The sequence below is a fragment of the Neomonachus schauinslandi genome, chromosome 2 (genome assembly GCF_002201575.2).
Source record: "Neomonachus schauinslandi chromosome 2, ASM220157v2, whole genome shotgun sequence".
Lineage (NCBI taxonomy): Eukaryota > Metazoa > Chordata > Mammalia > Carnivora > Phocidae > Neomonachus > Neomonachus schauinslandi.
In genome coordinates, this window is record NC_058404.1 from 142,855,522 (window position 1) to 142,881,538 (window position 26,017).

Here is a 26,017-nt window from a genome sequence, read left to right on the forward strand (position 1 = left end):
CCAGGACCCCGGAATCATGACCTGAGCCGAAGGCAGACGCCCAACCATCTGAGCCATCCAGGTGCCCCATCTTGTGGAGAATTTTGATAAAGCTTCCAAGAATGAAACAAACTGAATTGAGTCAACTTCTGAAGAAGGTAAAACTTGAAGAAGTTACTGGGAGCTGCTATTTTATATTATGACCGCTTTTTAAAATTTTTTTCATGGCTCTGATAAAATCTAGATCTCTAATATTTTTAAGCCCAAGCCCCTTGGACACTGCAGCTCTTTTCAGTTTTTGCTTATACACAATTCATTCTTTGCAGCTAATTAAGCTGAAGAAGCCTGGGAATAAAGTTTGAAACAAGGTTAATAAAGTTCTTTGCCTAGGAAAAAAAAAAAACGCCTGAAATTAGTGATTCAGCTGCTCAGGTGCTGGGCAGAGGAAGACCCATGCATGCAGGGCGGGTGGGGAGGGCTTCACGCAGGAGAGTCTGAGCTAAATCCGCAAAGTTGGAGGAAAGGAGTTTCATGGTTTGTCTTTAAATTTTTCTGTCTCGTCAATCTGATCTCATCTCAGAAAATCAGTACTGATAGTAAAGGCCAGAAATATTTCAATGATGTGTCGTTTGAAGAGAAATCTGACGATTAGACATTTTGAGCGGATGCCAAACCACAAATAATCCCCAGTTCTACGGCATGGCCAACGCATGGATGTAAATTTACATTCAGCCCTCCGGACCACTAGCTTGGCTTCGAAGAGCTTAGGTGTTCTGCATTCATTTATCTCAGAGCCACTTTGCTTTTCCCTGCAGAGATTCTTGAGATATTTTCTATTCAATAATAGAGCCATATCAAGTTCCCTTGCAAGATTCCTTCTATTAAATCAGAGGCCTGGACTACTAACATGTGACATTCTGTTGTCTGCTGCATCACAGTACATTTTAGCGTGTGGTATTGGACATGCTTTGAAGCCGGTCCCTTTCTCTGTTGTCACTCAGAGCCTCACTGTGAGAGGTGACCTCAGAGGGTGCTGCTTTTACCATCTAGTCTTACTGTTCACCACTGGCCTTACGATGTCTATACCAGTCAATCCCATTTTCCTCTTTTGATTTTCTTTTTAAAATTGTTTTCCTCATTTGATTTTCTTTTAAAAATGTTTTCAATGTTCATTTCTTCATCGGTTATAAAAAAGTTGGAGAATACCAAAATTCATAAAGGAGGAAATAACAGTGATCCAGATTCCCAACACTCAAGAGTTAATGACTGTTCATACTTTGGGTTGTTTATTCTCAGTCTATCCCTTTATCTTTCTTGGGTACTTCAGTACCCTAAAAAATGCAGATTTTTCCCCACTAACAAGTTGAGGACGATTGAGACTACTACGAAGTAAGTTTCTGTCTCTTAACCTTGAGCGCTAGATTAATCAGGCTTCCACTGCAGCTCTGCATAACAGACAATTTCCAAGTCTCAGTGTCTTATAACAGTGACATTTATTTCACACTCGTGGTGTGCAGGGTGGCTGAAGTTTGAGCTTGGCTGGCTCAGCTGAACTGGGCTGGACTCCAGGCTTCATGTCTGGTCCACACATCACCATTTTAGGGCCTTGGCTGAAGGATCCACAGCTACCTGAAGCATGGGTGATTGGTGGAAACCAGCCATGCTTTCTAAAGCCTGAGCTCAAAATTGGGGTATTGCCATCCCACCCACATTTCATTGGTCAAATCAAGTCACTTGGCCAAGCCCGAAGTCAATAGGGTGGAGAAGAATACTCCTCCCATGGGGGGACCAAGGTGTATTAGTTTGTTAGGGCTGCCATAACAGATACCACAGACTTGAACAAGGAAAGTTCATTTTCTCACAGTTTTGGATACTACAAGTCTTGAGATGAGGGTATCATCAAGGTTCATTTCTTCTGAGGCCTCTCTCCTTGGCTTGTCAGTGTTGTCTTCTTCCTGTGTCTCCACATGGTCTTTCCTTTGTGTGTATTTAGTCCTAAACTCTCTGTCTTATAAGGACATCAATCATATTGGATTATAGCCCACCTGAATGACACCATTGAACCTTAAATTTCTCTTTAAAGACTCTGCCTCCAAATGCAGTCACATTCTGAGGTACTCGGCATTAGGATTTCAATATATGAGTTTGGGAGGGGGCCCATAACACATAGTAAAGGTGGGAAATGAAGGAAGGATTATAGATAAAGAACCTCAAGGGGCACCTGGGTGGCTCAGTTGGTTAAGCGACTGCCTTCAGCTCAGGTCATGATCCTGGAGTCCTGGGATCGAGTCCCGCATCGGGCTCCCTGCTCAGCAGGGAGTCTGCTTCTCCCTCTGACCCTCCCCCCTCTCATGCTCTCTCTCTCTCATTGTCTCTCTCAAATAAATAAATAAAAAATCTTTAAAAAAAAAAAAAAAAAAAAAAAAGAACCTCAAGCATTTAACATCAGTGAGGCTCAGCTTCCTCATCTTTAAAACAGGGATAGGCATCTCTATGTTATGGGTTTGTTAGGAACTGAATGAGAAAATTCTTGTGAAGCCCCTGCTGCAGGAGGTGGTAAGGATGGGTGTGGTTCTACTTCACATGGAAAGACCAAATCCAGCCTTCTTGGGCCTATCGCCTTGTTGTTCTACCATGGGGGCAAGCCGAGAGTGTTCAGTGCTTCTCAGAATGGCCTCCACAGCAGCTGTACCATCTTCATAACAAAGTCAATAGAGCCTTTTGGGTATTCAATCTATGACCTTGGTTTTGGTGACACCATTTCTTCCCATGAGCTATGGCTATCATCTTTCCTTTACTACAAGTAGTTACTGAAGACCTTTTATGGCTTAATAGGGCTGTGGGCTTCATATTGACCTAAGGCTTGGCCCTGCCCCCTAGGGACCACAGTTGAATGCCTATGGAAACAGTATGTGAGCCAGGAGGTCAGAGCAGGGAGTGTCCCTCTCTCTGCCTCTGTGTTCAAAGCCAACTGCCTCACACAATCTCCTTTTGGTTTTCTCCCCTAGAATACTGTGTTAAGGAATGGTTCCGAGACCTTCGACTCCTGGAAGAAGCCCCCTCTGCCTGTGTATGCCCAGTTCTATTTCTTCAATGTCACCAATCCAGAGGAGATCCTCAGAGGGGAGACCCCTCGGTTAGAAGAAGTGGGGCCATATACCTACAGGTGAGTCCTGACCACCTCCCTGCCATACCAGCCAAAAATACGGAGTGACCCCACTGTGGGCTGAGTCCACCTCTCTTCCCACGAGCATCCTCTGTGCGCTGGGTGGGGAGCACAGGTTTGGGTGACATCTGTCTGAAATGTTGCTGATGGTTGGCACACGCCTGTGACACCTCGACAGAGAAGGCTTTGTGGACTAGGGCCTGTCTCAGCCTGTTATATTTAGAAATGCAGCTGCTTCCTCCTGAGTTGGCTGTAAGTGATTATTGAGCCATGAAGAGCTGTTCCCTACCCCCAACCCTTTTAAGGTTACCCCTTGATTCTCTTAAATGACTTATAGGGCCTTCCTCTATTTCCGTCCCCCACATACTGTTTTTGACCAGGTCCTACAATTTGTTGTTTGTCTGTAGACAGGCCTTTCTGTTTCTTATTCACTCTTTTCCCCACCCCTCCTGGCTATGAGAGATAACCAAGTGGCAGGGTAGGTTAGAGCCTTTGTCAGGGATGACCAATTCCAAACACAGGGGAGGTAGGAGAATCACTTTAATCATTTTTTAGAAGATTAGTAGAGGGAGGTGCTCAGGAATCTTATGGTCAGAGCATTTTCCCTGTTGTTGCAGTACCCACCTCTCCCACCCACCCACCCCCAATAATCTTTCCAACAAAATTTCTCCTTACCTAGTTTAAGAAAAACTAGAGGAGGGCACCTGGCTCGCTCAGTCGGAGGAGTGTGCAGCTCTTGATCTTAGAGTTATGAGTTCAAGCCCCAGGTTGGGTGTAGAGATTACTAAAAAAAATAAACTAAAAAACAACAGTAGAAGAAGCAGACAGCAAGATCTTTTTTTGTATAGAACTGCTAAATGGTAAAAATGCCTCACAATTCTGTCATAATCTATTGCTCAATAAATGGTTGCTGACTAATTCATATTATAAATCAGCGCTATTCCCTTGCAAGAATTCAGAGATAAAAATCTTGGTCCCATGGGACACCTGGGAAGCTCAGTCGGTTAAGTGACCAACTCTTGGTTTCAGCTCAGGTCATGAGCTCAGGGTCCTGAGATTGAGCCCCTGGTCAAGCTCTGCGCTCAGGGGGGAGTTGGCTTGAGAGTCTTTCCCTCCCCCTCTGCCTCTTCCTGCCATATATGTGTGCGTGCACACGTTCTCTCTCTCTCTTAAATAAATGTATAAATTAAATCTTTAAAAAAAAATCTTGATCCCTGCCTCAGGTGTTCACAGTCTAGCTCTGGAGTTGAATTACCTGTTTTGAATCTCACCTCAACCACTTACGAGTTTTCTGTGTCTCTGTTTCCTTACCTGGAGATAAAAATAGGACACCCAACCCAGGATTGTGATTGGGATTAAATGAGCCAATGAGTCAGTATTTAAAAAGTGCTTAGATGAATGCCTAGCACATACTTAGTGCTAATTAAGTGTTTGATTTTTTTTTTAAGATTTTATTTATTTATTTATTTGAGAGAGAGAGAGAGAGAAACAGCATGAGAGGGGATAGGGTCAGAGGGAGAAGCAGGCTCTCCGACGAGCCGGGAGGCTGATGTGGGACTCGATCCCAGGACTCCAGGATCATGACCTGAGCCGAAGGCAGACGCTTAACGACTGAGCCACCCAGGCACCCCAAGTGTTTGATATTATTATTCATCTTAGCGGATTGTTTTAGTCTATATAAACCAATATCCAGATTTGTAAAGATGAACTTTGTTGTCATATAAAGGAATTTTAAATAAATACTTGGGTCTTTATTTTTAAAAGCAAAGTTTTGTATGTGTTTAATGCCTGCAGCAACTATGTGCAGGGTAGAGCAGATCTGTGTTTGTGGCTGAACTGCTCAGGGGTATTTAGAAGTTGACCTAAAATTAGGATCTGAATGTCCTGTTTATCTGCTTTTTCATTTTGCAATTTTAACCATTTTCTATTGAGATTAAAAGAAAGCAATATAAAATGCATAACCATTTTTAAGTGTACAGTTCAGTACTGTTAAGTATGTTTTTACATTGTTGTGCAACAAATCTCTAGAACTCTTTCATCTTACAAAACGGACACTCTGTAACCGTTAAATAACTCCCCTCCCCTTGCCCCCTACCTCCTAGTAACCACCATTCTACTTTGTTTCTATGAATTGGACTGTCTTAGATACCTTGTGTGAACAGAACCATACAGTATTTGTTTTTTTGCTGTTTTTGTTTTTTCACTAAAATTTTTTTGGGGGGGGAGACTGCCTCCACGTAAGAATGAACTCACCTGAGAACTAAGGAAAACAATTTGCCCTCGGAGTCTCCTGGACCTGTTCCTATGGTCATTATCCTCATTTGAGAAAAAGAGATGCATTGTAATCATAACCCAGAAAAAAACCAATATTCCATTAAAATGTCTTCCAGGCCATTGTGTCCGCCGGCTTAATGTGCTATTGTAGGTGTGGTCACGGGGATAAATAAATCCTAGGAGTAAAGCAGTGTCTGACTGTTAACCAAACTCCCTCCATGTTCCTGTTTTAGAGGGACCAAGACTTACTCCTGACAAAAGCCCCAGAACATCTTGCTAGGGGTTCTTAACCCTGGGTCCACGGATCCCTAAGGCCCATGGATAGAATTCAAAGTGGTCTGTGACTTAGGTGGGGAAAAAAATTATAATTTATCTTCAGTAACCACTCACTAAAATTTAGAATGTCCTTTGAGTATAAATGTAGGCAACAAACCACAGTGATGTAAGCAGTACCCGTGGCTTCATCACCAATGGAAACACAGATATTGTTGTGTCTCATGATAGATGTTGCTCAAGATACCGTTCATTTCCAGAAATGTTTCAGAAATGTTTCAAAATTACAGTAACTGTTAGACTTGCAGCTACATCTTATTTAAAGTGTCAGTAAAGAAGCGTGTATATTACCATATCACAGATTTTTTAAATGATACCTGTATTTCGGTAATTGGCTTCCTTTGTAATCCTGAGTATTTTAGTCTCTGTATGTAAAAACATTTATCTGAGAAAGGGTCCATAGACTTGACCAGACTGCCATGGGGGCCAATGGCCAATGGCATAGATGAAGGATCCTGAGAGCAGATCCAGGCGTTTGGAAGGCAGTTCGGTCACTCACTGATTGCTTCATATTTCCTTCCTCTGGTTTTTCTCCCTGCCCTGGTTTCTTTTCCATTCCACTGCCAAAGATGATTTCCCAAAGGGAAATCTGCCATTTCCTTCCATTCCCTGCTCAGGGCCCTAGAGACTCTTCCTGTGTGATGTTCCAGGCCTGAGCAATCTGGCTCCTTTTCTATGTCTAGCTTCTTTGTTTTATTTTAATTTAAATTTAATTTTTTGGCACTCTCAACCTCGGCTTTTATACTCTGATCAGAGCTATCCAATAGAAATTTACTCTAAGCCACATATGTTAGTTGAAAATGTTCTAGGAGTCACATTTTAAAAAGGTGAAATTAATTTTAGTATTTTATTTACCCCAGTACTATCCCAGTGTCCTTTCAACATGTAATCAATATCCAGAATTATTAATGAAATGCTTTACATCCTTTTTAATTTTTTTTTTTAATACTAAGTCTTTCAAATCCATAACACATCTAATTTTGGACTAGCCAAGGTTCGAGTGTGTAATACAGCCACGTGGGGCTGGTGGCTACCATGTTGGACAGCGCAGTTCTAACTGTATTCCAGTTGTTTGTTGGTCCCCGACAGTGGTCTGCCATTTCAAGCTGTTCCCTCAGTCAAGAATGAACTCACCGGGGGCGCCTGAGTGGCTCAGTCGGTTAAGCGTCTGCCTTCGGCTCAGGTCATGATCCCAGGGTCCTGGGATCGAGTCCCACATGGGGCTCCATGTTCGGCGGGAAGCCTGCTTCTCTCTCTCCCACTCCCCCTGCTTGTGTTCCCTCTCTCACTGTGTCTCTCTCTGTCAAAAAAATAAATAAAAAATCTTAAAAAAAAAAAAAAAAAAAGAATGAACTCACCGGGACGCCTGGGTGGCTCCATGGGTTGAGTGTCTGCCTTCAGTTCAGGTCATGATCCCAGGGTCCTGGGATTGAGTCCCACATAGGGCTCCCTGCTCAGTGGGGAGCCTGCTTCTCCCTCTCCATCTGCCTGCCGCTCCCCCTGCTTGTGCTCTCTCTCTCTCTGTCAAATAAATAAATAAAATCTTAAAAAATAAAAAAAATAAAAGAATGAACTCACCACTACCTCTCTCAGCTCAAATGGTGCCTCTTCCTGAAACTTTCCCTGACTTTGGATGAGCTCTCCCTGGTATGTGTGTCTGTTACAAACTGACTAAATGCATTTTAACAATTGGTTACATATCTGTCTTTCTTCCCGATGTACTGAAACCTCAAGGAGGGGCAGAAACCAAGTCTTTCATACCGGAATATCCAGTGGCCAGTGAATATTTGTGAAACAAGTGAATGAAATATCCTCAGCTGTGGTTTAAATCCATAGGGACACAAGAGGAGAAATTGTGGAAATCTGCAGAACACAGGTAGCTCAGCTGGAACCATAGGACTTAATCGGGGAAGCCCAGGAGTCAAGGATAGGTTCAAGAAAGAGGAATAGGGTCTTGAAAATGAATGCCTTTGTTTAGGAACAGACGCTCGCATGCACAGTGCAAACTGCAGAGCCTTCCTGGCAGGGTTGAGTGCGTTGTGAGCTGGAATTTGCAGAAAAACATGGCTTTTAGCAACACTTGTGGCCCTTCTAGTGAGCCTTTTGTAGTCATCTAATGGATCTGATTTCTACCACTCGTGATTTAATTATGCTATTGTTTAGACAAGACAGAACATTCCAATAACTCCTGCCCCAGTGCTAGATAGTTCCATGGGTTCCCTCCCAACTGAGTCAGCTGACTTGATTGGGTCCACAGGGGCCTGGGGCAAAGGAAGGGGAAGGCATGCTGGCCTCCCACTGGTCAGTGTAGATTGGTCTTGCTGGTGGGAAATCTCTGAGAAGGGGGAAAGGACACGCCCTGATTAATTGGACATGCAATTTACAGTGGCACGTTTCTCCCACCTTTAGCATACTGGTAAGTTCAGTGTATTAATGTTTTTGGAAAAAGATGATGGCAGTTCCACCCTTAGGTAAAAACCAGTCAGTCTGGTTTAAGGAATGTCGTGTGTTATTTACATTTGTATAAAGCTGTGGGTTGAGCAGCCCTGGACCGGGCCTGTTAGCGCAAAGCTAATTGGCCTCATGATCCTGTCGCTTACTGACATATTTGCCTAAAATGTGTATCCAATTTATGATGTGCACTGGCTTCTGCAAGCTTCTGGAGATCTTTTTTCATTTTGTCAGATTTCTTTTTCTTTTTTGCCTACTATTTAACATATCAAGAATTAAAAAGAAAAATCAATTTGTCCAAGGGCTCTTTCAACTAACTCTCATATTTCTAAGACATATTTGCAAAATTTACAATACCCTGTTAAAATATCTCCCATTTGAGTTTCTTAGTTTTGCTGTTTGGATAAATTGCTTTTTTAGGCTCATATTACTGTTTTGATAGTAAAGGAAAAGATGTCAGGGATAAATATCTCGTAAGAGTATTTTTACTATTCATTGACCATTAAGTAGTATTGGGTTATGAAATAATCAACATATACAATGTCATATGTAGCATTTCCTTTAAAAGTATAAGCTGGGGGCGCCTGGGTGGCTCAGTTGGTTAAGCGACTGCCTTCGGCTCAGGTCATGATCCTGGAGTCCCGGGATCGAGTCCCGCATCGGTCTCCCTGCTCGGCAGGGAGTCTGCTTCTCCCTCTGACCCTCCTCCCTCTCATGCTCTCTGTCTCCCATTCTCTCTCTCAGATAAATAAATAAAAAAAAAATCTTAAAAAAAAAAAAAGTATAAACTGTATCTGATATTGTTGACCTTAAAAGTAAAACAGCCAGTTATTTTCCAGCAAAATGGGTTTATTTGGGAATAGCAGAGGAATTACAATTCAGGACCTGCAAGCCATAGCAAATCGAAGGCAAGTCTGGAGATCAAAAGAGAAGAACGTTACTTTATAGAGGAAAGGAGGAAGTTGGGAGGGGCTGTTGGAAAAATGAGAATTCAGGGTGGTGATGGTTTCTTATTGGCTGAGCTTGTTCCGGGCAAGGAGAAATTGTTTTGGTTGCAGTCTGCAACTGAGGATGAGTTGGTAAGGTGTAAGAGCTCCCCCTTCTGGCCTCCTGACTATTTTAAATGAGGGTTTTATTGGGTTTCACATTTTAAAAATAACATATATAAGCAGTAAAGATAAACTTGAAAATAGAGTAAAGGAGAATACGACAAACTGCTACTATCCATGATTACACTGTCTCAGAGATAACCAATGCTAATATTTTAGTGGGTATCTTCTCAGCCATTTTTCTGTGGGTGAGTTTGACTTTTACGTGGTTATCATACTATATATCTACATATGATATGCATGTACATATACATTAATATGTCTGTTCTGTTCACTTAATATTACATTGTAGGTATTACCCCATGTTATGTCTTTGTCGTGTAACTGAACCCAAGTTAATATGCCCAACACACAGGAAAGCCGGTCACCCAGACCAGGAATGTGCAACAAGGAAAGGGTTTATTGGAGAGGCGTCCAAACGAAGAGACAAGGGGAGGGGAGGCCTCAAATCTGCCTCCCCAAAGGGTTTGGGTTGCATGTATTTAAGGATAAGGGGTCAGAATGTCATGGGGTATATACATTGAATGGAATATGCTGATTGGATATAGGGAGAAAGGAGGTGTCCTCCTTTTCTGAGCATGTGTGTGCATTCAGGAATCATGTCTCTTCCTGGGCTCTGTGTTCATTAAATGGCAGTGGAAGCATGATATGCAGGGGAGAGGGAGATCTCAGGGTGTGTCATCACACAGGTTACTTTCGTTCACTGTTGGTCTTTTCTGCCCAACTACAAGAATTCTTCCCCATTTGTCCCAGACAGTCTCGGCTACTCTTATTGGTAACCAGTCAACTTCTGCAAAACAAACTCCTAAATCTATCCAGTTAACCGGAGTTTCCTTAGGGTAGAACCGTCAAGCATTTGTTAACTCAACATCTTGGGTTCAGTCTTTATACAAATACATTTTAATGTTGATAATCTTCAGGAGCTAGAGTGAATGTATTACAGCACTTTGCTTAACCATTCCCTTCTTCTTGGTCAGCTCTCATTTCATTCTTTGATTACCACCCACAATGACCATTCTCCCCATTTCTGAGCTTTAAAAGTCCTATTCCCTTCGAAGGTTTGATATTCAAGTCTATTTTCTTGTAGTTCTGTTGCTTTACATTTAATTTCTCAGGGATCTAATTATCTCCTTACAATTTAGGAAAGGTAGGAACTTTGTTTAAACTTTTGAAGTCTGTCCTATTAGCGCTTTCATCCTTTCCTCATCTCCAAGACCAGCTGTATACATTTTTTTTTAAATGTCAAAGAGATGATAGAAAATTTAGAAATGCCATGGTTATTGTTTCATTATAAGAGAATACCTATCTCTTTTTCTAACCCTGACTCAAACTCTTCTCTGATACCACATTTTTTTCTCAGGATAGAAATGGAAGTGGCTTTAGATAAATTAGTTTTTTTTTTTAAATCTTTTAACTGCTTGAAAGTAAGAAAAATAGAAAATGATCCCTCCTGCCCCCCTTTCTTATCTTGTACAAAAGGTGGTGACCAGGTACTTGTGAGTTTTAAATGTACATGACAGTCCTGGCTGACCTACCTGCAGGAGACAGTTGGGTCAGGTTAACACTTCAAGGATGGGGGACCATTTCCATCTTTAGGAAGGAAACTATTTCTTGCACACCCCCAACAAATGCAGGTGGTGTTCTCCCTGCTGACTGCCCCCCACCCCCAGCTTTTTCTCAGTATTCTGCTTTGGGCTGTAGGTTTTTCAGTCTTTCTCTTGGTTGACAGGGCAGTGGTAACAGAAAGTTAAATACAGGTGCTACTCAGCACTGTTGGAAATGGAAAATATTCTTCTGCCCTTCAAGGTTCTTCTAGCTGGTCTAAGAATTAAATTGACATGAGACAAAGATTAACAGGAGAAAATCAAATTTAATTACCCACAAGAAACCCATGTAAGCATGAGATTGCAAAGACAGTCAGGCAAAGGGAGGTATATATGTCATCCTGAACTAAGGAGAAGAGGATAGGAGTCTGGGACTTCAAAAGGAAGGAAAACAATTTGCGGGAAGATGAAGAAGAGTAAATTTTTGGTTGAATGTTTACAAGGCCACTCAGATACAACAGGGTATAAAGGACTTTGGTCAAAGAGGCCTTGCTAGATGTCTCCCTGCCTACCATACCTAGTTCATATTCTAATGTGAGTTTGTGGTGATGGCTGTCTCCCTGGAGCAGGTTCTCTATCTAAATTCTTTAAGGCAGTTAGCGTGAGGCCGAAGTTTCTTCCTTGGTGGTTTGGGCCGTGATTCTTTTCAGCGCAAAATAATGAACATGCCCAAGTGGCACATCCGGAGGCCGTCGTTCTGAAGCCCTACAGCACCCTGCCTCTGCGCTGCTTCCCTTGCTCTGCCTTTCCTCCTTGGCAGTCCCGTCCACTCTGTGACTTCACTTCTCTGACATGGCTGAGAAGTTCATGTTCAGCCCAGCTGGCCCGGAGCTGCAGGCTGCTCTTCCTGAAGCTCCTCTGCTGTGCGTCCTCCTCCATGGGACCACAGTTTTCTCCCAACTCCATTTAGGAAACCCATCGTACGGTTCATGCTGTGCTCTCTCTGCCTCTATTTGGAAACCCCTCGCCTCTCCCACCCGGGAGAAGCCTCCCCCTTCCATAACCGGCTCCTGCACAGTGTTGACCTCAGGACTCCCTTTCCAGTGGCCATCCCTCCCTCCTTTGGGTATTTGACTAGCGCCTTGAGTCAGCGTCAGAGCACTTTCCACATGTGAAGTGCTGGTGGAACGGCGGTCCTCCCGTGCTGTACCGTGGAGTGCCTGCCAACAGGAACCAGATCTTTAGGTCTCTCCATCTTGAGAGCTTTGCACAAGCCCTCTTGCACATGGTCTTAGTGACTAATGCTTACTAAACACTTAGTATGTGCCAGGCAGTATTCTAACTGGATTACAAGACTATGTGGATTTAATGCTCACAACAACCCTACAAGGAAGGCATCTTATTATCTCATTTTAGAGATGAGGAAACTGAGGCACAGAATCAGGGGGTAACTTCTGAGTCACAGAGCTAGTAACTGAGGAAGCCGGGGTCGAATGCACAGCCTGGCAGTCAGCACCCGTGCCCCACCCAGCATGCTCGTGACTTCTGACAGTAGTTCTCAGCAGAGAGCAGTGGATGGGTGGAGACCTAATGGCTGAAAGATGAGGATGATATGACAGTTCTACATGTAACTAATTTATCCAGCATCTCTGAGGAATTAGATATTGCAGAGATGTTAATTGTCCAGCTAATTAAAGTTATTTCTTTTGGTTTCCTTATCTCAGGCTATTGGTTGCCTTCTGTGATGGTAAGATTTTATTTAATCATTCAGGAGTTTAAAAACTTTTTTGTTTTAAAAAGTATTAACTCTGTTTTAACCAAAAATAATTTTAAATGAAAAAGCTCTAAAATCAGTCTTGTATTTTCCTGCCTAATTAAGTAGTTCATGGTGTATAACTCAACCTTTTATTAATGTCTAGGCCATCACTGTGATTGAAAAACAGTAAGCCAGGGGCGCCTGGGTGGCTCAGTCAGTTAAGCGTCTGCCTTCAGCTCAGGTCATGATCCCAGGGTCCTGGGATCGAGCCCCGCATCAGGCTCTGCTTCTCTCTCTCCCTCTGCTGCTCCCCCCTGCTTGTGCTTTCTCTCTCTCTGTGAAATAAATGAAATCTTTAAAAAACAAAACAGTAAGCCATAATCTGAGCCTGTGATGTCCTGGGGCCTTGAACATCAGTAAGCTTTATTAGCATCTACTAAGTACCAGGCACTTCAACTACAGTTCCTTAATTAATTGTCTAGGCATAAGATTTGCTTTGCCATTTTTTTTTTTAACTCTTGTGTCTCTTTCTGGAAGTTTCTTTAGTGTTGCTGGATGTGTAGAGCAGAAATGGCTCACTTCTTGCTCTCAGTCTGCTGTTCCCCAGGAGACCACCCTGCTTCTGGTTGACTACTCTTGAGAAGCTGTGGGGGAGGTTTGGGTAACCAGACTTGTTGGTATTATTATGAAAATCCCTCTCCTTCCCTGGTGGCCTCCCTGCAGTTCCAGCTGCTAAGAGGCTTGGGAGGGGAAACATTCTGGGTTTCCTCCATCAGTTGCTGTTTCAAGAGGGAGGCCCCTCACCCTCCCTCCCCTTGGCCTCTGAGGAGGGGAGGCCCCTTCTGACAGCCAGTAGCACTGTCTTCCTTCAGTTAGAACACAGGCCATATGTCAGTCATGTCTTAGGGTGGCTGGTGGCTGCAGGAAGTCATGTGGTTAGCTGTGAGTGACCTGACATAGTCCCCTCATGCCTGCCAAGGGAATTAAGTATTTCTGTGGTTTGGGAATCCTTGGCTTTTAACTTTTGAAATTTATTGAGAAACCAAGTCAAGTTACCAAGGGCTTAAAGTGATTGGAAACTCCATGCTCAATTTCCCTTTAAAATGTTAGGTTCTTGCAGGGTAAACAATAAAGAAAAATTTAAAGAGCCATCTTCAGAGTCAGTAAATATAAACAAACATAAGTGAAGCAGCCCCCAGGCTTGGAATTATTCCAGCCTCTAGGTTCGTGACATCTAGGTTCAGTGAAAAAAATGTTAAAAGCCTTAGCGAGGTTATCAGTTTTCATCATTAGTCTGGAAACTTGGCAGAGTTCATCCCTGGGCTTCTGCACCGGGGTGGGGGGGCGGGTGTCCCAGCTCTTGGCTCCTTGGCCCGGCTTTCTCTGAGTGCAAGTTGGTGTGTTCACCCTGGGGTCACTTTTTCTATTTCTAGTTCCTTAGTGCTCAGCCCAGGCCACTGTGGGGTCCTGGGCCACAAGTACAAGGAGCTACACCTAGAGAAGGCTGTCCCCCTCACCTTCCCTGCAGGAGGCTCTGGGACAAGACAGTGGCGGAGGGGTGCCCCTCTCTGTAGGCAGAAGCCTTGGCTGAGGTCCTCTTCTCCAGTTCTAACAAATCACTTTGCATTCACTTATGTGTAGAGTCAAGGAAAACCTTGGATATGGAGTCAGGTGACCAGGGTTCCAAACCTGGTCCTGACACTTGCTGGTGAGTCTGGGGCTCCTACTTTATGTGAATCTCCATCTTCTCATCTATCAAAAGACCGGGTTGTGGTTTCTATATATGGGTCTTCGGTGGCAAGCAAGACAGACCATCTCTGGCTAATTTAAATAAAAAGGGGAATTATTTGAAGGCTATAAAGTGGGTTACAGACTCCAAGGGGCAGCTGGGGCAGTTGGGAAGACAGGGGCAGGATCCGGGGCAACTTTATAGGTCCAGGTCACATGGGTGCACGGGTCCTCGCATGCCGTATGCACCCCTGCTGGAGGAAGCCGTCTTTCTACTGGGTTTTCCGTCTTGAGGCTGTGTGCTCAGGAACAGAAGCCAAGGGAATGAACTGGTCGAGCTTGGGTCCCTCACCACTGCCCAGTGCAGGAGAGGAAGGAGAACAGGGCTCTGAGCAGAAAGGAAATGAATGGGCATCAGACAGCCAGAGTCTGCTGACCGACCGCACGAGCATTTGACGCTACGTAGAGCCTCTGTCCAGTTTTGTACTGATTCCTCGTAACTGGAAGTGTGTGTAAGTTTTCTCTCTCTCCTATTTGGCATTTGTTAGAGGCATTCATGGGTTTCATCCTGCAGATAATTTATTTTTTATTTATTTATTTTTAAATTTTTTTAATAAAGTTTTTTTTTTTAGATTTTTATTTATTTATTTCACAGAAAGAGACAGCGAGAGAGGGAACACAAGCAGGGGGAGTGGGAGAGGGAGAAGCAGGCTTCCCGCTGAGCAGGGAGCCTGATGTGGGGCTCGGTCCCAGGACCCTGGGACCATGACCTGAGTCGAAGGCAGATGCTTAACGACTGAGCCACCCAGGCGTCCCCCTGCAGATATTTATTAAGCACCTCTTAAGGGAGGCCAGGTCTGACTCCTCTAACGCCCATCTGTGCCCTGTGTCCCCATCTGTAACACAGTGGGGCAAACACTCTCACCTCCCTCTGGGCCATAGCCTTGCCGTAAGGACTAAATGAAATCAGATAAAATTGTGTGGTTAAATCCTTTGAGGAGCCATGCAGGCTCAGATATTTATTTATTGTGCATAGCTTGGTGCTTAGATAAAGAGCAAAGACACCTATTTTGATGCATCTCTGTATATACGTTTGTTATTTGCTTGTCTATTTTTATTTTAAGTTCGAGAAATTGAGGTTTCATTAGCTTGCCTGCAGTCTACCTGAGGTATTAAGATAATCCCTTCACAATCTAAATGATGTCACTATGCAGTTTAGTGCCAAAAACATGGTACCGACAGCCCCCTCCATAGGTGTTCAGGGGTGTGGTTGTGGTCAGGAAAATCCTGGGAAGGGGGGGTAGCCCTTGTAGCTTTGTCAGAATTATAAACTCTTATTGATTAGCTCTGTCCAATAGAAATATAATGTGAACCACATACGTAATTTAAGATTTTTCCAATAGCCACATCTGGAAACAAAGCAAAAAGAAACAGGTGCAATTAATATGAATAATATTTTTTTATTTTACCTATTGTATTTAAAGTTGTGTAACTTAAAAGCAGGTAATCAACATAAAAATTTAAGGAGATATTTTACACTCCTTTTTTTGTGCTGTTTTTGAAATCTGGTGTGTCTTTTACTGTCACAACACATCTCAGTTCCGATTAGTCACAGTTCAAGGGCTTAGTAGACATGTGGCTCCCGGGTCAGACAGCTCAGCCCTAGACAGAATAGGAAGAAGACAAGGCAAGGAGCAGAGGGAGAGAGAGAAGCAGTAGACGCTGGAATTTAGTGAACATCGACTATGGACCAGGCAGGGCCAGCACTAGTGCAAACCATTGGATGAACCAACTATCAGATCCTGTTTTTATTTAGAATTTTGATATTTTGTTCATCATGAATGTTTTTGTATTAGTTTTGACCTTAAAAAACGCATTGCAATATGATATGCCTTCATTCCAGAGTGTTCTGGCACCTCTGATATTTTGCACTCAAGGCAAGTGCCCCCCCAACCCTAATGAGGCCCTGGCTCCAGGCACTTTCTGTGAACCTAATACTTCATGGGGGGCATGAACCTGAACCAAACTGAGCTATATTACGAAAACCAGGAGCAAACTCCTCTAATTTACTAAGCCTTGGGCATTTATTTTGTTAAATGAATTTTCAGCTGAATTCACGCTAGAAATAAAAAGACTTTGGAAAATAAGTTGAAATTCAGACTGAATCTGTGAACTGAAGAGTTTGAAAATTTTTCAGGAGCAAACTGTAACACAAGAGAGAGTTCATTGGCTTTCATTTCTTGGTCAGGGTAACCCTGGGCCATCGTTTCCTCTGTTGTAGGGGAAAAGACTGAAAAGGACAGTGTTTTGAGAAGACTATCCAAGGCCTTATTTCCTTCCCACATTCTACTTTAGTCTCAGGTGTTTAGGAGGTCGATATCTGTAGGCTCTCTCATTAATGCTTGTAGTGGAATGTTGTATTGGAAGTAACTTTGATGCTAAAAGAAAGGTCAAGTATTGCTTTTTAAAGTGGTACCAATTTCAAACAGAATCCTTTTCTTTCTTTTAGGGAACTCAGAAACAAAGCAGATATTCAATTTGGAGATAATGGAACGACAGTATCTGCTGTTAGGAAAGAGGCCTATGTTTTTGAACGAAATCAATCTGTTGGAGACCCTAAAGTTGACTTAATTAGAACATTAAATATTCCTGCGGTGGTAAGTAGGCATTTTTAGTATCATTATTGTGGATTTTAGAAGAAAGGAAAAAGCTAAGTTAAGGCTTACGTTTTTACATTTAGGAGTTATTATGTTAAAAATATACGTATATAGGGCGCCTGGGTGGCTCAGTCGTTAAGCGTCTGCCTTCGGCTCAGGTCATGATCCCAGGGTCCTGGGATCGAGCCCCACATCGGGCTCCCTGCTCGGCGGGAAGCCAGCTTCTCCCTCTCCCACTCCCCCTGCTTGTGTTCCTGCTCTCGCTATCTCTCTCTCTGTCAGATAAATAAATAAAATCTTTTAAAAAAAATAAATATATATATATATACGTATATAAAAATAGAAATACATGTTTACACTTCCCTTCCTTAGAGTTCATCTGAGACTTTTTTCTGAGATTTTTCAAATGGTGACATAATCTTTTCAAAGATGTTTTCAATGGTTCAAAGATAAGATCTTTTCAAATGGTGACATAATGCAAATTTTAGGATTCTTCCCCCTCCCCCCTGCCCCACAGTTTCTTGCTGTGTGTTCAGGATCAGCTCTTGTGCAAATAAGTATGTCCCTAGTATTTTTTTGAGGGGGTGGGGGTGGATAGCGAATAATTTTTTAAAGATTTATGTGCCCCTTGTTTTGGTTCAGAAGGTCCCAGCAACAGAATTTGCATACCACTTCTTAGTCTAGATTTCAACCTTAGGTTTTTTAATTCTCAAAATATAGACTGACTTTCACCCCCCCTTAATAAGTAGCAGAGACTGGGTGCTGATTACAGCCTAGCAGGATTTCACTGGGCTCAGTTATGACAATCCCATCTAAGAAAGATGCAGGAGACCCAGAAAACTTTCCTATTCACCTACAGCAACCCCCTCTGAGGCTCCCATTCTACGACGACACATGAGCTGGACACTCAATGGTGGACCCAGGACTTAGAAATTACTAGATCCTAGATTTGACCTTGCCCTGCTGCCTACGCCTGCAGGTTTTTTGTTTTTGTTTTTTTTAAAGTCTATGACACTGTTAGATAGGTTTCTTATTTATTTATTTGACAGAGAGAGACACAGCGAGAGAAGGAAAGCAGGGGGAGTGGGGGAGGGAGAAGCAGGCTTCCCGCGGAGCAGGGAGCCCGATGTGGGGCTCGATTCCAAGACCCTGGGATCATGACCTGAGCCGAAGGCAGACGCCTAACGACTGAGCCACCCAGGTGCCCCCTCCTGCAGGGTTTAAAGTGAGGGGCCAACCTCTGGCTTGGATCACAGGGGCAGTGGCGTCACCTTGTGGCTAAAGATGCCAGTGTATTTACAAGAGTTTTTCTCATTCCATTGGCAGTGTGGAGAGAACTCAAGAACTAGCTGCAGATGGGAATGCTAAGCTCAAACTTACAATATATAATACTGAGAAAGGAAAACAACTGAAGAGTCTTGTTCTTGCACACGCATCCAGGGAGGATCTTTCTGGCTGATTTTGCAGCTATTCAGTCTTAACATTTACTTTTAAGCCTCTTTGCCAAAGGGGCAGTAGGAGAGTGGGGTGGGGATTCTACCTGAACTTGCCTGTCCTTCTCAGACTGCCATGGAATGGGCCCAGTTCCGTTTACTCCGGGAGCTCATCGAGGCCCTGTTGAAGGCCTATCAGCAGACGCTCTTTGTGACCCACACCGTGGACGAACTGCTCTGGGGCTACAAAGATGAGCTCTTGTCCCTCATCAACATTTTCAAGCCAGAGATCTCTCCCTATTTTGGCCTGTACTATGGGGTAAGTTGACTTTTCTTTTCAGAACCTCTTTATTCATCTGACTGGGGCGAGGGGGTTGCGGAGGAGGGGGCACTCCAAGCCAGATTTCATCTTCACCTCAGGTTTCTTCCAGAAGACCAAAATTGCCTGGAATTCTAGATGTCTTGTAGAGCTTGTGAAAAATAAGAAAGTGTTTTAGTTTTTAGGAAAAAAAAATCCCTCTCCCACAATTTCAACATGCTACTTGCACTGACTTTGAATGAGAGCAGCTATGAAAAATACACAGAGTGTGACTGTGCCATTAATCAGATGCAATCTTTCAAAGTGTCATAAAGTCAGCGATCAAGGCCAAGTCTCCACTGAGCCCATGCATCAGCCTGACAGAGACAAGTAAGAAACTAAATAGGAACACGTAATCCATTAGGGGTGGTAGCTACATGTTACATTTTCAGACGTGTCATTCGCCAAAAAGACTGGTTGATTTGAAACTCTGTGTTGCTCATCTGTGATTTCTTATGCTTGTAAGTGGAATTTTGTGTGGTTCCTTGCAGATTTTATTCACTTTGGCTTGACATAAATTTCAGCCTTCAGGTAATTATTATTCAAAGCAAATGTTATTGCTGCCTGAGTTTCAAATGCATTAAAGTTAAAAGGAATTTTAAAAATCCGTCTTCCCCCACCAAAAAAACCGACAAAAATAAAAAACAGAAACCTGTGTAAAATGGATAGTGAGATGTGGGTAATGACAAAAACTCAAAGGAAAGTGTTAGATGAAAGGTGGAGTCTGAGATTGTGATGAATTTCTTCATCTTTAAGTTTGTAGTTATTCTCTGGTTGTCACTACTCAAGAATCTCACCCTTATCCTGTCATCTCCTAGCATGTTCCTCTGTGTCTATGGCAAATGGTATACATTTGTGCCTTTGAGGGTATACAAAACTTGGACACCATCCAAACAAAATAGTAAAAAAGTTTTTAACATGATATATGCAAGAGGTGGGGGCTCCTAGGAATAGGGCTGGGCTGACCCTGAATCCTTCATTCTGGGGGGGTAGACTTGATAGATGCTCCCGAGAAGATCCCATCTGATTGGAGCCCAGGTTCCACAAGACCAGAGGAAGCACTGATTTCTTGTTAAACTGTGACTAGACCTCCCTTCTCGAAAAAATTTCAGAACTTCTAAGAGAAAGACAACAAAGCTTTTTAAAAAAATTATATTTATTATATTATGTTATATTATATAATGTATATTTATTAGAGGGCGGAGGGGCAGAGGGAGAGGGAGAGAGAATCTCAAGCAGGCTCCACGCCCAGCACAGAGCCCGACTCGGCTCCGATCTCATGACTCCAAGATCACGACCTGAGCCAAAATCAAGAATCAGACACCTAGCTGACTGAGCCACCCAGGTCGCCCAACAAAGTTTTCCTTAAGGCCCTTTGGGTCCCGGTGGCTTCCATCCACCTGCCAAGTAGATCCTGTTCCTAAGACCTCAGTATTTTTCAGGTAACTTCCATTGTATAGCCTGCTTTTTTTGTTTTTACATCATTGACTTCATCAGACTTATAACTAAGATCCTTTTATATCTTTTTAAAATGTAACCCACATTTATGGACTGGTTAAGAAATTGGCATTTTTGCTTTCCCCAGGCAAGGATGTGTTGTTTTATGTATTTATTTACTTCTTTCTTCCTTTCTCTGTCCTTGCCCTTTACCACTCCTTGCAGACACCGCTGTATCTCCACAGGGCCCCACTAGTAAAAAGCCCTGTGCCATTGCTTAGTTAGATTAGTATGTTGAGTGGATTTCCCACAGCCAGGAATAGAGCATAAGACCTGGAAACAGAGAGCCTGGATTTACGTTCTGACTTTTTCACTTGATAACTGTGGGGCTATTTCTGAACCTCGGTTTCATCATGTGTGACTTGAGGCTTCCAAAGCTGTTTTGCAAGGCTAAGTGAGAAGTCCATAAAATGCTTTGCAAACTATAAATCGCAGTATGCATTTCAGGAGCCGCCATTCTTTCTCCCCATGACTGGCTCCAGAGAGTACCCTGAATTCATATGAATGACTGGTATATCTTTCCATTTGGGACCCAAATAAACTACCTGTGGTGTTGTTGGTTAAAGGGAGTGTTTCTGGTCAGTTTGTCATCTGCTCTGGTCAAATACTGATTCTTTAGCCAATAGCACAGAAGTTCACACTTGAGCCGCCATTCATTCGAAGACCGGGACAGGCTGTGCAGGGGGCACACCTCCCTCGGCACCCACTCCTCTGCCCCTGCCCAAGCCTGGCCGAAAATCTTTCCTGAATCCTGGTGGTCTTGTGCGAGCATTCCCCTCGGATGCACCAGGCTTGCATGCCTGCCCCGCCTGCTCTGCGACACATGATGAAGAGAGAAATCTTGGCGAATGCCACTGAGCACTTTTCCTTCAAAGACTCTAGTGATGAAACAGCCAAACAATTAATGGGGAGGGACAGGGTGTGAGAACGAACAGGATGAGTGAATGTAGAATATTGGCACAGAACTTCTGAGAAGAAGGGAGCTGGTTAAATATCAGATGCTCACATTTGCATTTTGCAGGGCCAATCAGCATATTTTTACCCACGGATTTTAGGGCGCCTCTGTTCTCCTTGGTGTTAGAGTGCCAGCGTCTTTGAGAGATCAGCCAGTCCAGCCCGTCCTTCGGGGGCGGGGGTGGGGATCATGCTTAGGTTACAGTAGCGGCAGGACTGTGGTGGTCCTAGCTCAGGGCCCCTCTCCATCTCCTGCAGTAATATGTTCCTTGTATCCCGCACACATCCCTGCCATCCTGACATAAAACCTCTTGATTCCTGCTTGTCCTCAAGGAGGTTCTAGCGAGAGACAGGGAAGCATGCACATGCAATGTCTGACTCTTGGGCAGAAAACGGCTTTTCTTTAAACATGTTGGTGTCCTTTTCTCTAGTGATTTTACTTTTATGGGTCTGTGTAGAAAACAAAAGTACTGACAACGCTTTTAGGCATTAAGATATTCATACAACATTATTTGTAGTAGCAAAAAAAATGCAAAATTAAATATCCAATAATAAGAGAATAATTAATTATTTCTACATAATTTTGTAGAGTCATTAAATTACACCTATGAAGAACTTTTGGTAACATGGGAAATATGTTAAGTAAAAGATTGTGTGTGTGTGTGTGTATAAATATATATATGCACAATTACATATATGTATAAAAATTATGTGTATATATATTACACATATATAATTTATCTTAGTTCAATAAGCAAATCTTGTATAGAAAAGAAACTGAAAAGAAACAGACCGAAGTTCCCATGGTTAAGAGAATGATGAATAATGGGCACTTTATAAAAAAAAGATTTTAGATTTTATTTAATTATAAAGAGAGAGAGCACGAGTGGAGGGTGGGAGGTTGCCGGCAGAGGGAGAAGCAGACTCCCACCGAGCAGGGAGCCTGATGCGGGGCTCGATCCCTCATGACCGGAGCTGAAGGCAGACGCATAACCGACTGAGCCACCCAGGGGCCCCTGGGCACTTTTTTTATACATCATTCTGGATTTTCTAATGAGATTTTGTTACTTTTATAATCAGAAAAAATGTATTACTTCTATAATCAAAAGAAAAACCTATTTTATTTATTTATTTGTTCAAAATAAAGCAGAACACAAGTCCTGTGCATCACCAAAATGCATCTGTGTTAATACGCAAGAAGGTATCTGTGACAGACCTCAAAAGATCGCTTAAAGCAATGGAAATAGAACAGTCTTTGGTTATGGTCTTCTTCTTAGCTTATCTACAAAGTGCCTGTCACATAATAAGCATTGAAAAGAATGAAAACAATTATAATAATAGTATTAGAATGGACGCACCATGAAGGCCGTAGTTTTGTTCACTGATTTCCAGTGCTAGACACATGGTAGGCATTCAGTAAGTGCTCGCTAGTAGATGAATGAGTACTGCAGCCTGGTCAGCACATCAGCCCGTGGAGTGTGGGGTTACATAGCTGGGCTTCAGTCCTAGCTCCACCATTGGCTGTTGAGTGATCTGGGCAAGTTATTTAACTTCACTTTGTTTCAGATTTGTCATCTATAGAATGAGGGTGAAAGAGTGCTTGTCTGTATTTGTTTCCCATTGCTGCTATAACAAATGGCCATAAACGTAGGGGCTTAAAACAACACGGATTTATTATCTTACAGTTCCAGATGTCAATAGTCCTAAAAGCAGGGTGTGGTCAGGGCTGTGTTCCTTTGGAGGCTCTAAGGGGAAATCCACCTCCTTGACTTCTACAGCTTCTGGAAGCAGGCTTCATTTCCCAACAGGGAAACATCTTCACTCTCAGTCTCTCCAGCTGACCTCTGCTTGTCATCACCATTACTACTCTGACCTGGCCCTCCTGCCTCTCTTTGTAAGAACCTCTGTGATTGCATTGGATCCACCCAGGTAATCCAGGATAATTTCCCCATCTCAAGATCCTTAACTTAATCACATCCACAAAGCCCCTCTTGCTATATTAGACAACAGATTCACAGGCTCTGGGGATTAGAATGTGGACATATTTGGAGGGCCATTATTCTGTCTACCACACTGTCTTATGTGATAGTGATGAGGATTTCATGAGATAATCCATACTACAATTTTAGAGCAGTACCAGGAATATTATAAATACTCAATAATTGTTAGCTCATATTACTTTATTATTATAGAGGAACTAGTACCCATGCTATTTCCCAGAAATCAAAAAGCTCTATCTTCAGATAAAGAATTTGTAAGGATAGAGGTTGTCTGCATGTGCCCTTAAGAAGTGTAACTTGGTGGGGCGCCTAGGCGGCTCAGTCGGTTAAGCATCTGCCTTCAGCTCAGGTGATGATCCCAGGGTCCTGGGATCAAGCCCCACATCGGGCTCCCTGCTCAATGGGGGGTCTGCTTCTCCCTCTCCCTCTGCTGCTCTCCCTGCTTGTGCTCTCTCTCTCTGTCTAATGAGTAAATAAAATAAAATAAAATAAAAAGAAGAAGTGAGGGCGCCTGGGTGGCTCAGTTGGTTGGGCGACTGCCTTCGGCTCAGGTCATGATCCTGGAGTCACAGGATCGAGTCCCGCATCGGGCTCCCTGCTCGGCGGGGAGTCTGCTTCTCCCTCCGACCCTCCCCCCTCTCCTGCTCTCTCTCTCTCATTCTCTCTCTCAAATAAATAAATAAAATCTTTAAAAAAAAAAATAAAAAAAAAAAAGAAGAAGTGAAACTTGGAGAGAATGTACAGGTGAAGAAAGCTTACTTGAAAATGGGACTATATTAATACCACTTTCTTCTGTTGCAGCTAATGTATAATAGTGTCCTGGCCTTGGACTTACGCTTTCTTATTTTTTGTTATTAAGCTATAATTCACTTATCATAAAATTCACCATTTTAAAATGTACAAGTCAGCGGTTTTTAGTATATTCACAAGGTTGTGCAACCGCCACCACTGTGTAATTTTAGAACATTTTCATCATCCTCCCCAAAAAAGCCACATACTCAGTAGTCACTTCCATTTCTCCCCTTCCACTAACCTACTTTCTGTGTCTATGAATTTGCCTGTGAATCTATAGAAATTTTTTAATGGTTAAAAGGTTTGTGTCTTTTGGTTTTCTTTTTGCTTTTGTAAAGAAAAGTAAGATTATGCTTTTTGTTCGAGACAGAACGTAAGTAATCCCCCCACATACCTGCCCAACTCTCTCCAGCCCCTTTGGGGTGCTGGGACCTCTGGTGCCGGGGAGGAGAAGCCAGGCTGGCCCAGGCTGAGAGAGGAGAAGAGTCAGCACTCTGTGTGGGAGCTTCCTCAGAGCCAGAGAGGAAGGGCGTTTGGGAATGGAGCTTGGCTTCTTTAGGCAAAAAATATATTAAAGAACTCAGCATACAGGGGCGCCTGGGTGGCTCAGTCATTAAACGTCTGCCTTTGGCTCAGGTCATGGTCTCAGGGTCCTGGGATCGAGCCCCGCATAGGGCTCTCTGCTTGGCAGGAAGCCTGCTTCTCTCTCTCCCACTCCCCCTGCTTGTGTTCCCTCTCTCGCTCTCTCTCTCTGTCAAATAAATAAATAAAATCTTTATTAAAAAAAAAAACCTCAGCATACATGCCCACTCTACAAATGGGGGCCAAGAGGTACCACCTCTGAGTTGGACCCATCTCTGGCAGTTGAACATTCTTATGCAAGATGGACATTTCTGTAAATGGAATCATACAATATATGACCTTTGTGTCTGACTTCTTTTATTTAGCATAATGTCTACCAGGTTCATCCAGGTTGTAGCATGTATCAGCACTTTATTCATTTTAGGGCTGACATAGTCTATTGTATGGAGAGACCATACTTTGTTTATCTGTTCATCAGTTGGTAGATGTGTGGGTTGTTTCTACTTTTTGGCTATTATGAATAATGCTGCTCTGAACATTTGTGTACAGGTTTTTATACGGACATTGGCTATATACCTTGGAATGGAATTCTCCTGGGTATAAAGAGAGGAGTGGAATTTTGGGTCATATGGCAATTCTGTTTGACTTTTTGAGGAACCGCCATAGTTTTCCACAGCAGCTGCACCATTTTCCATTCTCACCAACAGTGTATGAAGGCTCCAATTTCTCCAGATCCTCACCAATGCTTGTTATTTCCCCCCCTTTTAAAAATATTTATTTGTTTTAGAGAGCGAGCACGAATGGGAGGGGCAGAGGGAGAGGGAGAGAATCTCAAGCAGACTCTGTGCTGAGTGCAGAGCCTGATGCAGGGCTCGATCTCACGACCCTGAGATGACGACCTGAGCCGAAACCAAGAGTTGGACGATTAACCGACTGCACCACCCAGGCACCCATTTTCCTTTTTTTTTCTTTAATCACCATCCTGGTGGGTATGAAATAGTACTGTGGCTTTAATTTGCATTTCTCTGAAGACTGATGATGTTGAGCACCTTTTCCCCGTACTTGTTGGCTATTTGCATATTTTTTTTGGAGAGTTGTCAAATCCTTTGTCCATTATTTAATTGGGCTCCTACTTTTTAAGTAATAATATGGTTAATAGGGTATTTAATCAAATAGTCACTGTAGTCCTTAGTTCTGTTTCAGTCTTACGTAGCACTTATGCCCAACTAGGATAGTTTCGTGAAGCTTACGTTTCTCAGTGACTGTATCAGTTAGGGTTCTCCGGAAAAACAGAATCAGTCGGAGATCCATATCTCTATCTCTATCTCTATCTGTAGTATCTATCTGAGAGATTTATACGTATTAAGGAATTGGCTTATGCAGTGGTGGAGGCAGCTTGTGGCC

At 43.0% G+C, this 26,017-nt stretch overlaps 1 protein-coding gene across 2 annotated transcripts in view; it reads left to right on the forward strand.

The window, feature by feature from the left end:
* SCARB2 (scavenger receptor class B member 2) overlaps window positions 1-26,017 on the forward strand; it is a 78,986-nt gene that overhangs the window by 19,119 nt on the left and 33,850 nt on the right. Inside the window, exons 2-4 of one of the 2 annotated variants that reach the window (XM_021702331.1) lie at window positions 2,988-3,145; window positions 16,850-16,997; window positions 18,561-18,749. In XM_021702331.1, coding sequence (XP_021558006.1) covers window positions 2,988-3,145; window positions 16,850-16,997; window positions 18,561-18,749 — 495 coding nt within the window. The remainder of the gene's footprint in view (window positions 1-2,987; window positions 3,146-16,849; window positions 16,998-18,560; window positions 18,750-26,017) is intronic. The other variant, XM_044912928.1, reaches the window with a different exon arrangement.